We start from the raw sequence: 13,711 nt of genomic DNA, 5'->3' as shown, positions 1-13,711 counted from the left end.
CCTCTGTGCAGGTTGCGTGAATCCAAATGAGAGCAGTGAAGAATGGCTGATGAAGAATTTTGGTGCCTTCAGCGTCATGGCAAGAATCTTCGACTTACCAGCACTCAACTTGGTTTTCAGTAGTGTGAGTCCCGACTCTGCCTTTCTTTTAAATGAACTTTCTGACAGTTAAGAAATATCTCAACTTTGAAAGTGGGCAAACCTTAGCGCTCAAGGGTCATGTTTGTTTTTTTAAATGGACCGATGGACCAGGTCATTCATAGAAGAGATTAATAAAAATTCTGTTGCTGGCATCATAATCCTTGTATCCTTGAGGAAAAAATGACATTCGTTTACCCATTGCAACAACAAAGAGAGCAATCTTAACACTTAAGATTGGTAAAAGAAAAATAGTAAAAACACATGTTGGGACTGACCAATAGTATCGGTTTGTGAAAATATGAAATGAATTAAATTTGGACGTAGGAGGTTTCGGCCCAACGGCAAATTGAAAATCGTCTATTCTAATAATGAAATAGAGTAATTATTTCCTTGAATGAAATAGATTGATTATTTTATCATTAGAGGATTTTTACTTTGGCATTGGGCCGAAACCTCCTATGTCCAAATTTAATTAAATTCATATTTTCACAAATCGATACTATTAGTCATTGTTGAATTGTATTTATTCTGAACAATTATAATCTGATGAATTAACTAATTGTCATTATTATTAAACTATAAATGAAATGCTCTGTAAAAGAATAGAGCAGGACATACAGTATGTTGGCCATATTTTGCGGCCCCCTCCTCTAATCTCTTCTCATCTCTTCTCAACACAGCTGGAAGTTCTACACCTGCTATCTCCGGCGCAGAAGGCCGAGCTGATATCGAGGCCCGAGGTGGCGGATTTGACCAACGACTCCCTCTCGCTGATCTTCCACAGCTTGATGACAAATGATGCACCAGCTAACACCATCAATTCTGGAGGGAACCATAACTGGACCGAGGATGGAAACCCCCAACCTACATACAGCCCGTATTTACCGCCATCCCCTCACAACACGCTCAGAGAGGTATGCTAACTTTAGTATTGCTCCATAGAACCAAACTCAAGAGTCGTACTGCTAGTTTGGTTCTCCCCTGTGGCCTGAATTGAACAAGAAAATGATGTATTGCCATAACATAATGACAATGACTGTACAATGGTCAATGGTTCTCAACTTGCTCTCAAATGTCACGTGAATCCCATGTCAAGAACTTGAGTGACTGTTTAATGCTCAATAAAATCACATTTTAGGGTTGCACAATCTGTGACTTAATAAAAAGCACAAATGAGTGCAATAATTGTTTGCACAGTTAATCTTAATACAATTCACCCCTGATCCACTTCCAGGTCATCCAAGGCATCACGATGGCTGTCAGACCCATCACGAGCTTTATTCATAACTTTGTCACCTTCACCAAACAGGTACAAACCTTCATTCCTCAGTCAGGCACATACCGACTGGAAAGGTTCATTAATCAATATTTCACGGTTCATTTCCCAGAGGGACGTGTCGGAAATAAAGACCAGCACGTTGATGCAGTTCCTGCTCAACTGGACTCTGGCGGAGATGGCGAGTCACTTCAGGCCCTATCAGGCACCTGTTGCCCTGGAGGAGCCACGATTCGACAAAATGGAGCACTGGTACCAAAATGCCATCCTGCCCATACTGAGGAGGTTTACCAACGATGAACAATCCCTAATGAGTGATCATCTTCTACTCGCCTTTCACCATGTGTTGTACGTCCTACTAATATTTAAAGTAAAAATCCTATCCTGCTTTTTTTTTGTTAGACATCTGATCCATTTATTTAAAAACTATCTATCTATCTATCTATCTATCTAGCTAGCTAGCTAGCTAGCTGTATGCGTGATGAGGTGGTGCTTTATTATGCCTTTCAGTAACTTGTATCACAATGAGGACAATGGAATGGCGAATATCCAGGATGTTTGTAGCATCACACTTGATGGCAATCCTTGCGGGGTAAAGATATAGGCTATGTATATTTTTTTTACTTATATATATCATTTCTGTTTGTCAAAAGTCTTCATGGTCATCTTCCCAACCCACAGTTGACTGATGCGGTGGAAAACGTGGCACGTATCATGCACTGCGCAGCTCGAACCAACCTGACCATGTCTGAAGGGAACGTCATGAGACTGATTTTGGAGCTGACGGAACGTCTGAACTTACTGATACAGGAGTTTGTCACAGCTGTGAGTGCAGTAGCTATTCAAATCCACATTTTGATCAAAATCCATCTTATACTGTAGATAAAGGATACACTATGCTGTAAATATATGACGGGCACACAAGAAAGAACAACACAACGAATTGGATTGCATTATTAAATAATGATGCATATACTGTTACATTCTGAGGCACCACTGTATTTTACGTTTGCATATTGTATATTTTCCTAGTGGATGCACGTTATTTCATAACCACTTCTTTTGTGTTTGCAGAACTTCACAGAAGTGGCGTCGGACTTCCGGGAGATCTTTAGCGAAGACGAATCTCACGCTTTTACTGAGGAAAACCTGCATGACCCAAAATTTGTCACCATGTGGTTCCATATCAAGCTGTCTCCTCTCCTTCCCGACATACCCATCGACTTGCTCTCCTGCCTGAGTTCCAACAACTTCTCCTGTCCTGCCTACCAAACGCTGTGAGTCTGCCTCACTCTGACATGCAGTGGCGTGTTTATATTCTAGGAGGAATCGCTGTTAAATTTTCCAGTAATAATCTTAATCATTTGTCGCTGTGCAGTGTTGCTCTCCTCAGCCAACACATGAGCTACTTTGATCACCATCCAATGCTCCACCAAAACATTTACACGCACTTCATCTACTTCTTCCTGAAGCGCCACAACATGTCTGGTGAGTGATATGGAAAATGTTGTTATGGAATTCTTTGAGTTAAAAATGGTTTTGATAGTTTTCAAAGTATAGTATAACCCGTCTTCCATCACTGTGTTATGACCCTGATTAACCCTATATTAAATGAAATCCGCAACATACGATACAGAAATACCCTATTAAAATACTCACTAGGTGTGTTATTTTTCTAGCGATAGTTCTGATTTTTTTAAAGGTCTTTAAACAGGCTTTAAAATACTAAAAACACATTTTAAGCAGAAATGGCAAGACAAGTACGATACATAGTGTGAGAGTGTTTCTTTCCTCTATGTACTGCTCACAGTAAACAAGTCCAATTTTTTCTACCAGACAAACTTAACTTATAACTAATGCCCAAAGATATACATTAGATAAAATGAAAATTACAGCCAGGTATCAAATGCCAAATGGCGGAGGATCCCGACATTCAGTAATCTCTTTTTATTCATCACAAAGAAGACTGAGTTTGAAATACTAAGGTTCCAGTTCCCTTCTTCTTTTAACATTTTTAAACTTTTAATATTGCTAAACAGTTGTGTGCTGCCTCCCACTGGTTAAAAGTGGAATTACACCCAAAAGTAATAACAATGATGAGTTGTTACTGGACAAAAGAATCTGCAAAATAGCAGGAGCCCGCAATGTAGGGGAATTTACTGTGTTCTCGTAAAAAGGTCGATTTTTCTGACATAATGTTATGAATTTGCATATTTTTTTTACCTTTACCAGGTGAGTCTGTAATGTATTGTATTTGAAAAAGTTTTGTTTGTATGTTTCAGACGTGTGTTTCTCAGCTAACAACAGTAAAGAATGGTTGTGGAAGAATTTCGGTTCCTTCTCGCAAGTCGTCAACATCACCGATTTCTATGACCTCAACCCAAATTTCTCCGGCGTGAGTCACTCGCATCAGAACTCAGTCATGCGTCGGTTCCACCGCATGTTGATAACATTTTTCTCTCCATCGCTTCCCCAGCTGGAGGTTCTGGACCAGCTGTCTCCAAGACAGACGGCGCAGCTGATGTTGCTGCCTCTTCCGACTCCACCCGAGAAGGACGTTGTCATCCGTGAGGTGTTTGAATTCCTGCTGGAGTCCCCCAGAGAGAGGAGGCTTGAAGAGGTCTTGCATGATCTGGTCCTGCTGGCTACTGAGGTAACTGCTCAGATGGTTCTGATTGTGATGACTCAGCAGTATTTTACAATCAAGAAAGGGTTCTAAAACAATTTGGATTTTGCAGGTCCAGCCTCCCTGTGCAGTTTCTAAAACTATGTGAGTATTGCATTATCGTCTCCGTTGAAACCACTTATATTTCCTTAATAATTTTAATCTTAATAATTCTTAATCATAAAAAATATTACAAAATATATATATTTATAAATATATAAATATTTACAATAATATCTAGTAATATGTTTGATAAAAAAAGATTTACTGAAATAAAAATTGTTTCAAATCATCAAATTATATATCTTTTTTAAATCTAATATTCACTGTATTTGCGGTTAAATTAACGTTTCATTATTTGTGTTACGCTGTTTCAGTCTTGAGCAGCTACAAAGAGCCATTGTATCTGTGCCTCCTGACATGGAGTTTCTCATTCGGGAGAAAGTGGACCAATTCATCCAATCCACGCCAGAAGGTAGAGAAGACTTTCTCACGGGCATATAAATTATACTGCATGAACAAATGTTTTTATTTATATTGTTGTCTAAATACTGGAGCAGTAACTTAGTTTTGAACTTGTTATTTTTATTTTCTGGTGATTCTCTCCCAGAGTGTGTGCCTGACAACATTAAGGTGAGGTTTGCTCTAACTACATTTACAATGACGCTAATCTGGTTCAGAAACTTGAACCCAATTTGTTCTTCCACAGTGCTTGACGGTCCAGATTAATGGTAAGGAGTCGTGGCAATGCTGTAAATCACACACATTGAAGTTTTTAGCCAACACATGGACAGTATACTCAGATTTTTTTGTTCAAATATGACATCCATAGTTAATGATTCCGATTCTGTGCACTTTTACAGCAACAGATGTCTGCAAGGGAATCAACAGGTATGTTGGAAGTTAAATAGCAAAAGTTGCCACACTGTGTGCCCCGTCGTCCTGATGTGCTAATGTGCTAATCATACAGCTCCGACCTTCATTTGGCCTTGAGCACAGATGCGGATGTCCCCTGCAAGTTTACCCTGGAGGAATACGCTTGTGCACAGGTGGCATTTTAGATTTTACATTGGTCTTGGTTGTTTTTTAAGTCAAGCCACCACTTTATTTTTTTCAAGTAGTTTTATCAATTAATTCCCAAAAGATATTGTGTGTATTTCTACATTCTCTCATTGACTCGGTGGTTGTTCAAAGCAGAATTATTACATACAGTATATTATATAATATCTTATATACCGTATATACTGTATTTGCGATTCGACCCATGTCCTACTTTTTATATCCAGCTGCAGAACTTCACAGCCGATCAGCTGGCGTCTCTTCTTTCGTGCACTCTCCCCGGCAACAGCAAACGGTCCATAGTGCTATGGAAGATCCTGCTCAGTAAGCTTTCCGCCATCTTGGATCCGGCATTGGACATCCTGGCCAGCATGGTTAGTGAAGGAAGTAACTCACAATCGTAAACAGTCCAAATAACTTTGTACGTTTTTTGCATAGCCCGAGAACGCAATCAGTCCATCAGCGCCTGAAATTCTGGACGTGATCGGTGAGATCCGTGTGGCGTTGCTGAGCGACGAACAGCTGAGGAACAGCAGCGTCATCCACAGGTGGTTCTCAGGGCGCCTGAAGGTCTTCCTGCCATCAGCGTCCGACAATTTCCTGCGTTGTCTGAGCTACAGGAACCTCAGCTGTCAATCATACCAGGACATGTAAGTGAAGAAACACAATGAAAAGACATTATAATGATTTAGAAATAACATATTTAGTAGTAAAAGAAATCTAATATATGAAATGAAATATAGGACTGCTAGTAATAATATTGCTCGCTACACTTAATGGCCAAAAATGCTTTGTCCATACTAAGCGGTTAAGATTTGGCGACAAGCTCCAGAATCTCCAGTTTTAGTTTGTTTTTTTAAAATGACATAATTGTCTCATTATACCAAAAAGCTTGGATTTGACTGACTTCAACTTGCTTGCATTCATAGCTAAGAATGTAAGGCGTCTCATGAAGTTAAGAAACTGCTTCCTTTTGTTCTTTTCAATGTCAGCCTGGAGATTTTCAAGCAACACTATGACATCATCACCGACACTCAGCGGATCAGGATCTTGCAGGAATTTGTCGTAAATTTCCTGTCTCGGCCATTCTCAGGTCAGCCCTCACTTATTTCAAATCTTCACAAACGTTTAATTTCAAGTTGTTAGAATTTCAGATGAAGTCCACAATTGCAGTAAAAACAAAAACTGGCAAGTTTTTAACTAACACTTTAATGCTAATAAATGACGGACAAGAATGATGAGAAATTTACTAATATGAAGTAAAACTGTCAGCACGGTGGGGGAGTGGTAAGCACATCTGAAAAGACAAAGACTGACAAAGTGTTTTATTTCCGTTTTTGTATGGATTTAACAAAGCTACAAAACCATATAATATACATACATATAAATTTATAAAATATTTATACACAGATGCCAGCTGGCTTAACTCTGCATGAGTGTGCATCATCTGATCTGCATCCATCCCCTAAACGTGAAGAGCTGAACTAGTCAGTGGATAGAGAGCTTCTGGGCTCTCTTTTCGTGGCCAGTGCAAGTCTGGTGCGAGGTGGCGTCTAAATCTGTGCAGAGGCAGGCTGAAAGTTTGGTGCTCGGTGTTTTCAGAGATGGGTATTTTTTCCCTGGGACCGAATGGTCCAGGGATGAGATGGGACAGACAAACGCCCATTTTTGGGGCGTCGGACGGAGGACAATAATTTCTTTTTAAAAAGAATGAACTAAGGAAAGCCAGAAGTGGGTTTTTTTCCGCCCCCTTAAGTACCGCGTGCATTGAATTCCAATATTTGCACTCGGAGCAGAATTAAATCTTAACCGTAATATTCTCTCTCTCTCTCTCTCTCTCTCTCTCTCTGCCTTAGTCTCTCTCCCTCGTGCATATGTTCACGCGAGAGAGCAGGAGAGAGAAGGAAACACATGGCTGTGAAGAAGTAATTGAGATCCAAAATTAATTTGCGTTTAAATTGAGCAAAGGGGTAAAGTTCATTAAATACGACCATCTCTACTGAAAGCAAGAGTCAGAGTAACTTTCCGGTCCCATTTTTTTCCCCCACCGATGACGGAGGGATAAATGCAAGGACGGAAGTGCCATAAGAGGACGAAGACTGACGGCGACATAGGGCAATTTTTTTTAGGATTAAGGGCGAAGGTTTATGGAAGGAAGAGTGCCCAGGTCGTGGACGGAGCACATGGGACGGATTGGCAAAATAAGGGAAATTGACCATCAATGGGGATTTTCTCAGACCCGCGTGGTGCTTTTAGAAACGGAATTTTGCGCTGTTGTGGGCATGAACACTGCTAGCGTGCGCATATGATATAAAATTGGCTAGCGATAGATATCATGGATATGTGAAGTGGGCACCACCTTACAACTGAATCCTTCGGGTCCTCATGTCCCCCCTCACAAAGCATACGGTGAGTTGACCTCTGCAATGATTCATAATTCTGATGCTTCAATGCACACTGATGTCATATTTATGAATGACATACGATGACATCCAATATTTGATCATATTTGCTCCCAAGTCAAAGCAAAAAAGGAGCCTGTCTTTGCTCATTAAAGGTTGGGAAAGACTATTCTATGACAACTAGTTGAAATCCAAATTTGTGGTCAGATTGTATAAAAATAAAAAAATAAAAGAATAAATAAACAGATGACTTTGTGACTATTTGCAGGCCCAGGCTGCCTAACGGGATTCAACAGCAGCGCAGAGTGGCTGATGGCGAATGTGGGTCCATTTTCCGAGTTTTTGACCCTCAAAGAGATTCTGCTGCTCAACCCGGATTTCAACCCTGTAAGATGTCACTATTCACAACAAGAAGATAAAAGTCGTCTAACCATTTTACAAATAACATTATAATCGATGCCTCTTTTTAGCTGGAGGCCCTGCATCTTCTGTCTGTCCGGCAACGACTGGACCTGCTGTTCAGTCCGCCTCCCGGTCTCTCACAGACAGACATCATCGATGCGCTCTTTGATCTCATGACCAACTCTAACGAGGAACGCCTGAAAATCCCAGAATTCCTCACGCACCTTGTTGAATACCTCCAACCGGTGAGCATCAATCATTGGAGCGTTTGTACGAGAAAGCGATTCTTGACGTTAACCGCATGCTCTTTTCTTCCCTTTTCAGCCGGTCAATGGAAATCTTTCCTGTTCCTCCTACAAAACACTGTGAGTTCACACCTGAAATGTTTTTCAAAAAGGACATATTGGGCTTTTTTCACAATGTAACAAAAAACATCTCTGAATGTCTTCAGTCAAATCACACCAAGGATAGGGAGTTACATGACACTAAATTTACTCTTGTTACACTCTGATTCAAATCAAACTGGTTTTGAAGAGGCCGAACATTATGCGCCCTTGAAAATGGAAGATTTTAAAAAAAGGAAATGTTAATGTGTTCACTGTTGCCAGTTTCACAAGACTGGACCTGGCCATGCCGAGCGTTCCTCTCCATGTGGCGTCGTCCATCTCCTCCAGCAAGCTAGAGCTGGCCGAGCTCCTTCCACCTGGTGAGACACAGCGATGGAAAATACAACTTATCTCATTCGGGTGTACTTAATGAAAATTTAATTTGCTTTTCGTTTTTCCTCCAGGTTGCATCATATACAGTGGAGAGGTGATGATTCGCAACACACTTTTTACTTTCCTGATTATCCCGTAGAACTGTATCAGTTACTATATTTTTTTTTTTTTTTTTCTCAACCATCAGTGCACTGTCACCCCAACCAACGGTAGGTCATTTTCTTACTTCATCTATAACATAATGCTTCACTGTCACTCACTTGTGTCACGTTGTTGCTCACAGCCACAGAGATATGTACGGCAGTCAACAGGTGAGTTCACTTTTGACACAGCTGCTCATTTTTGGGACGGGAAGACCCGCCCCAAAGTCAGCAATACAAATGATGATGATAATAAAAACATATAGCATTTAGGAAAGCTGTAGGAACATATGTGGGTAAAATTAGTAAATCATGATTCTATTTGTAAAACAGAATATCTACTATGGATGAATGTTCAAATCACATTTTCATGTTAAAAAATAGACCGTAAGTCACTCAGACAACCCCCCCCAAATAGAAAATAAGGTGTAAAATTCAACTAAAAAGAAAGGAGTTTGGCAATTTTACGAATGTGTGGGCGAAATCCCTCAATGTGTCAGGGTGAGATGCTTCACTGACATTTTTTCCTTTTTTTTTTACGGTTGAAGTCGGGTTTGACCGCATTGCGCATCAGTATGAATAGGACACTGATTTGCAAAAGAGTCCAAGAGAACATCCCATCATGACCTCTTTCGCTTTTTCCAAACAGCACAGCACTCCAGCTCCTCCTGGACAATGGGACGCACCAAGGACGTCTTTGTGACTTTGCCGTGGAGCAAGTTGCGTGTGCATCGGTAAACATCATACCTCTCGGTAGAATGGAGTTTTTATGTGGCCTTCGGTCGTCATTCACCCGCTCTCTTCTTTCACGGCGCAGCTGACGGCGCTAACAGCTCAGGATCTGGCCATGATCTTTACGTGCAACCACTCTGGCCAGCTTCCTGCTTGGAAGCTCCTCCTCACCAAATCTTCTCATTTGCTGAACCAGTCTCTGGACCTCCTCTCCAACATGGTAGGAAACCCTACCACAGTCCTCCAGTTCATTGATTCTCAACCATTTTGAGAAATCACCAGAAATGTTTGTCACTTTCACTTAATTGGTCCCAACATTATAATTAAACCAATTGTTTGGTGATGACATTTGCCTGTGCCTTGGTTCAATGCAGGCTGGGAAACACACGACTCAACCAGTCACAACGTGCTTTATTTTGCAGACGTATAATCCCGGGAATCCAGCAGCCTCCGTGATTTTGGATGCTATCCGAGAAGTGCAATTGGACACCTTCCCTGGAGCCTACGTCAACGATCACGACCTTATCGAGCTCTGGTTCAACCACAGGCTTCGTCCTTTTCTTCACACAGTCTCACCTGATTTCCTGTCATGTCTCACCACCAAGGATTTGAACTGCACCAGCTTCCAACACATGTGAGACGTGTTGATTAGTAGTCACATGGCTTGACTTACGAGGTTTTACGAGACAAGCCGTCGTTTGATCAATGTTTTCTTTTGACTCGTGGGCACAGAGTTGAGATATTTGTGTTTGAACTCCACTCCCCTCACTTCATAATCAGCAGGAGTTCAGCAAATAGTGATAAGTTTATCAAGAAAGAGGCCTCAAACGGTTTAATTGCCACTCACAGTGGAAGTTACTGTCAGCCAAATAAACGTCTACGGAAAGCAAATGGTTCAACAACATTCATTTATTCATTATATCATATGTAGACAGAAAATGTAATACTACTCACTATATTGTATTCGTTATCCTTTGCATAGAACAAATAATAGATTCATTTTTGTTGCTTTTCGACAAGATTGAAACAGATTTCCATTCATTTAAATGGGAAAATACGATTTAAGATATTAATATGGTCAGGGAACAAATGAAATTCTTATCACAACCCACCACTCTAATTGCATGCACATTTTCCTGACTACAGTGTGCAGGCTCTGAGTCATGTCCAGCCAAACATGAGCATCGCCGTCCAGACGTCTGTTTTAACACGCTTCATCAAGATCTTCCTGACCCGCAATGACACAGACGGTGAGCTCTGTGATTATCTCGTTTTGAACTGGAGTTGATTATTTGCGCTCCTCAAGTCTTAGTTGCTGTTCTCCCCCTTTTTTTTTTTTTTTTTTTTTTTGGTGGTCCAGATCCCGGCTGCATCATCCACAGCAGCAACAGCAGCGAATGGCTGCTGTTGAACTTGGGCGCCTTCTCTCACCTGGTGCTCTTCAGTGAGCTTCAGATGCTGCATTCCAACTTTTCAGCGGTACTTTCTTACACCTCTCCGTCCTTTATTTTTCAATTCCAAAATCCACTTTGAACCTCTGTTTGTGTGCATGCGTGCAGTTTGAGGCTTTACCGCAATTAACAGTGAGACAGCTTGCTGACCTGTCCTCCACGCCGGGTGCACTCACCAGTCCTGCCCAAGTCGCCATGGTGATGATGCATGTCACTAACCAGCATCTGCCCACCTTTTTTGACGATTTCTCCCCATCTATCAAGGTGAGTATTTAAGCGACTTAGAGCACGAGAATTTGGTTCAACAAACATTAGCATTGTAATATTCATGATAAAAGTTGCTTTTGGCAGTAAGTAAGAAGTCCATCTCAATAAAATGGTTAAAAGTACAACATCGAAGAGTGAATTGACATTTTTAATCAAATTTGTGTTCTATAGTGGTGTTAGTTTGCCCCTATCTCTCTGTAAGTAGTCAGTAACTCTCTCAACAATGTACTAAACCACATTTTATTTTTCAGGAAAAGGAACAATCAAGCTCCAGCCCATACATGTCTTGCTCCGCAATTAAAAAAAAAACACTTTCAAAAGCCCCATTTAAAATCTTTGAATCGTATGACTACTAAAAAATAATTTCTTAACATTATTTGCTGCACCATGGGAGGACTGACCGCAGTTTTTGGCTCTCTCAATGTCACTGACTGTTGTCATTTCATATGTTCTGCAGGATAAAGAAAGTTTATACCCTGCGCCAGTGAGGTCAGCCCTGTTGGATATTGTGTTTGACCGCGCAAGTCTCTCCGAACCATCCGTCAGCGACTCTGTGGTCTCCGTGTGGCTCCGGGATCGACTGCCCCCCTTGTTGTTCGAACTGTCGCCACGGCATGTTTCGCCGTTTTTCCAAATACTGTCGACAAAGAACTGTAGCGTCGAGCAGCAAGGGTACGAGGAATAAACGCGTTCATCTTAGAACAATGCATATTTCTCCTATGAATGTTTTCTTGTCGCTCCGATCCTCAGAGTTAAAGAGCTCAATCGCACCATCTCAAGTCTTAGTGAAGCTACACATGAGGAAGTACACGACCACATCATCCAGGCTCTTCAAGGTAATGACATTTGTAACATTTCAAAAGAATTGCTTAAAGCTGGAAAAATGACTTGATATGGTCATCCTAAGTTGATTCTCATCAATGATGAGCCTCCCATATTTCTCATTTTCATGCAAGTGTCAAAAATGGATGGAAATAGTTTTTCAAAATATTAGATTGTCTCACCTATTTAATAAATCAGGGGTGGGCAAACGTTTTGATTGGCGGGCAACAATGGGTTCTAAAATTTTATAGAGGGGCCGGACCAGGAGCGGATGGATGGAGTGTTTTGGCAACCTCACCTCATCGGAGAAAAAAAATACATTTAATTGTAAATGAAAGTGAACAAAAGCTTGACAACAATATATCCATACAGTATTTAGAAAATAAAACATGAACAAGATTTATTCATTTAATTTTTTTCCAAGTTCAACGGGTCGGATTAAAACGTTTAACGGGCCGCATGTGGCCCCCGGCCCATAGTTTGCCCACGCCTGGACTAAATGATATTACTTTATATATTTGATTTTCTCGTTTTCCGTTTCAGGACCAACCCCTCTGCGTTGCTATGCCGACAACCAAAGTTACTACCGCTTCCTGCAGAGCTCATTCCTCGGCTTCCAGTTTCCCAACCTGACCACCTTTCTGTCGCTCATTCCTCACGGCAAGCGGAATCAGGTGTGTGTCCACAAGTAAGAGGTACAAATCATCATGAGAATAATCGGCTTCTTGTTTGTTGTGGATTTAGTTAGTGAACTCCATAGCTCTATCGGAGCTTGGAAGCTACCTGCGCCTGCCTGACATCATTGACAATGACGCCGAACTTTGCTCCATCTTCGAGAATTACCTCGAGACGCCCTCGTTCTTGGAGAAGGTGTGTAAACATCAGTGGTGGGCCCTGCATTTGGTACCTGGGCACTCAGTGGCACTCACTTACTTTTTCTGTTTTGAGATGAGCATCAAGCTGCTTAAAAATTGTGGGTCATAGCACGCAACACTTATGATGGTAATTTTAAGCTTTCACGTTTTCACTTTTACATTGCACCTTAGGGAAATACTAAAAAATGAAGACAACAGACTTTTGGGAAAAATAAATACAATTTAATAGAACAAGTATCATAATATTTATTGGAAATGTACAGCAGTGCTTCTGATATTATTTCGATCATCAATGGAGGTCTTGCTTATCCTGACTCGTAAACATGCATCACTCCACTGAAAACAAATTCTAATGATCGGTAATCTACTCACTGCAGGAAACTCTCCCAGCCGCGGTGAGGAGGCCCACTCTCCCCTGCGTGTGGCCTTTGGCTCTCAGCACTTCCACCAGATTCGAGGTCAATGCCTGGTTCGACCGCCGTCTCGCCAACTACTTGAATTTCCTCACAAGGGATCTCATTGGAAACGTCACAACATACAACACTTCCTGCCTGGCCTTTCAGAAATTGTATGTCCTCTAATTCCGTAGCTTGTGGTTACCTCGCCCAAAGAGTTTTCAATGCACCGAGTTCACTTTTGAGCAGAGGAAGGCAAAAGCTTTGATGGGCAAAGAAGAACCCATTGCCGTGTTTCCTCAAATAACCGCCTCCATTCAATTGTCTCGATTAATTATGCTACACATATCATAAGGGCCTTTGCC

The 13,711-nt window shown here is 41.2% G+C and overlaps 1 protein-coding gene across 1 annotated transcript in view; it reads left to right on the top strand.

Annotated features, from left to right (window-relative positions):
* LOC148332122 (uncharacterized) overlaps positions 1-13,711 on the top strand; it is a 33,299-nt gene that overhangs the window by 6,572 nt on the left and 13,016 nt on the right. Inside the window, exons 8-44 of the mRNA XM_088301856.1 lie at positions 12-124; positions 822-1,055; positions 1,376-1,450; positions 1,530-1,765; positions 1,928-2,009; positions 2,099-2,242; positions 2,492-2,694; positions 2,796-2,905; positions 3,700-3,812; positions 3,894-4,070; positions 4,156-4,187; positions 4,460-4,557; positions 4,693-4,715; positions 4,792-4,813; positions 4,946-4,973; positions 5,053-5,131; positions 5,369-5,515; positions 5,580-5,791; positions 6,134-6,234; positions 7,812-7,930; positions 8,014-8,190; positions 8,270-8,310; positions 8,554-8,651; positions 8,736-8,758; positions 8,852-8,873; positions 8,948-8,975; positions 9,454-9,538; positions 9,622-9,756; positions 9,959-10,170; positions 10,683-10,786; positions 10,897-11,015; positions 11,096-11,251; positions 11,712-11,926; positions 12,005-12,090; positions 12,620-12,750; positions 12,821-12,946; positions 13,329-13,519. Of these exons, the coding sequence (XP_088157982.1) occupies positions 12-124; positions 822-1,055; positions 1,376-1,450; positions 1,530-1,765; positions 1,928-2,009; positions 2,099-2,242; positions 2,492-2,694; positions 2,796-2,905; positions 3,700-3,812; positions 3,894-4,070; positions 4,156-4,187; positions 4,460-4,557; positions 4,693-4,715; positions 4,792-4,813; positions 4,946-4,973; positions 5,053-5,131; positions 5,369-5,515; positions 5,580-5,791; positions 6,134-6,234; positions 7,812-7,930; positions 8,014-8,190; positions 8,270-8,310; positions 8,554-8,651; positions 8,736-8,758; positions 8,852-8,873; positions 8,948-8,975; positions 9,454-9,538; positions 9,622-9,756; positions 9,959-10,170; positions 10,683-10,786; positions 10,897-11,015; positions 11,096-11,251; positions 11,712-11,926; positions 12,005-12,090; positions 12,620-12,750; positions 12,821-12,946; positions 13,329-13,519 (4,297 nt within the window). The remainder of the gene's footprint in view (positions 1-11; positions 125-821; positions 1,056-1,375; positions 1,451-1,529; positions 1,766-1,927; positions 2,010-2,098; positions 2,243-2,491; positions 2,695-2,795; positions 2,906-3,699; positions 3,813-3,893; positions 4,071-4,155; positions 4,188-4,459; positions 4,558-4,692; positions 4,716-4,791; positions 4,814-4,945; positions 4,974-5,052; positions 5,132-5,368; positions 5,516-5,579; positions 5,792-6,133; positions 6,235-7,811; positions 7,931-8,013; positions 8,191-8,269; positions 8,311-8,553; positions 8,652-8,735; positions 8,759-8,851; positions 8,874-8,947; positions 8,976-9,453; positions 9,539-9,621; positions 9,757-9,958; positions 10,171-10,682; positions 10,787-10,896; positions 11,016-11,095; positions 11,252-11,711; positions 11,927-12,004; positions 12,091-12,619; positions 12,751-12,820; positions 12,947-13,328; positions 13,520-13,711) is intronic.

This window comes from Idiotropiscis lumnitzeri, chromosome 8 (genome assembly GCF_059441095.1).
Source record: "Idiotropiscis lumnitzeri isolate Australia: NSW breed Sydney's pygmy pipehorse chromosome 8, RoL_Ilum_1.0, whole genome shotgun sequence".
Taxonomy (NCBI): domain Eukaryota; kingdom Metazoa; phylum Chordata; class Actinopteri; order Syngnathiformes; family Syngnathidae; genus Idiotropiscis; species Idiotropiscis lumnitzeri.
Note: the sequence above shows the minus strand (reverse complement) of the source record. Positions and strands in the feature narration are given on the sequence as shown.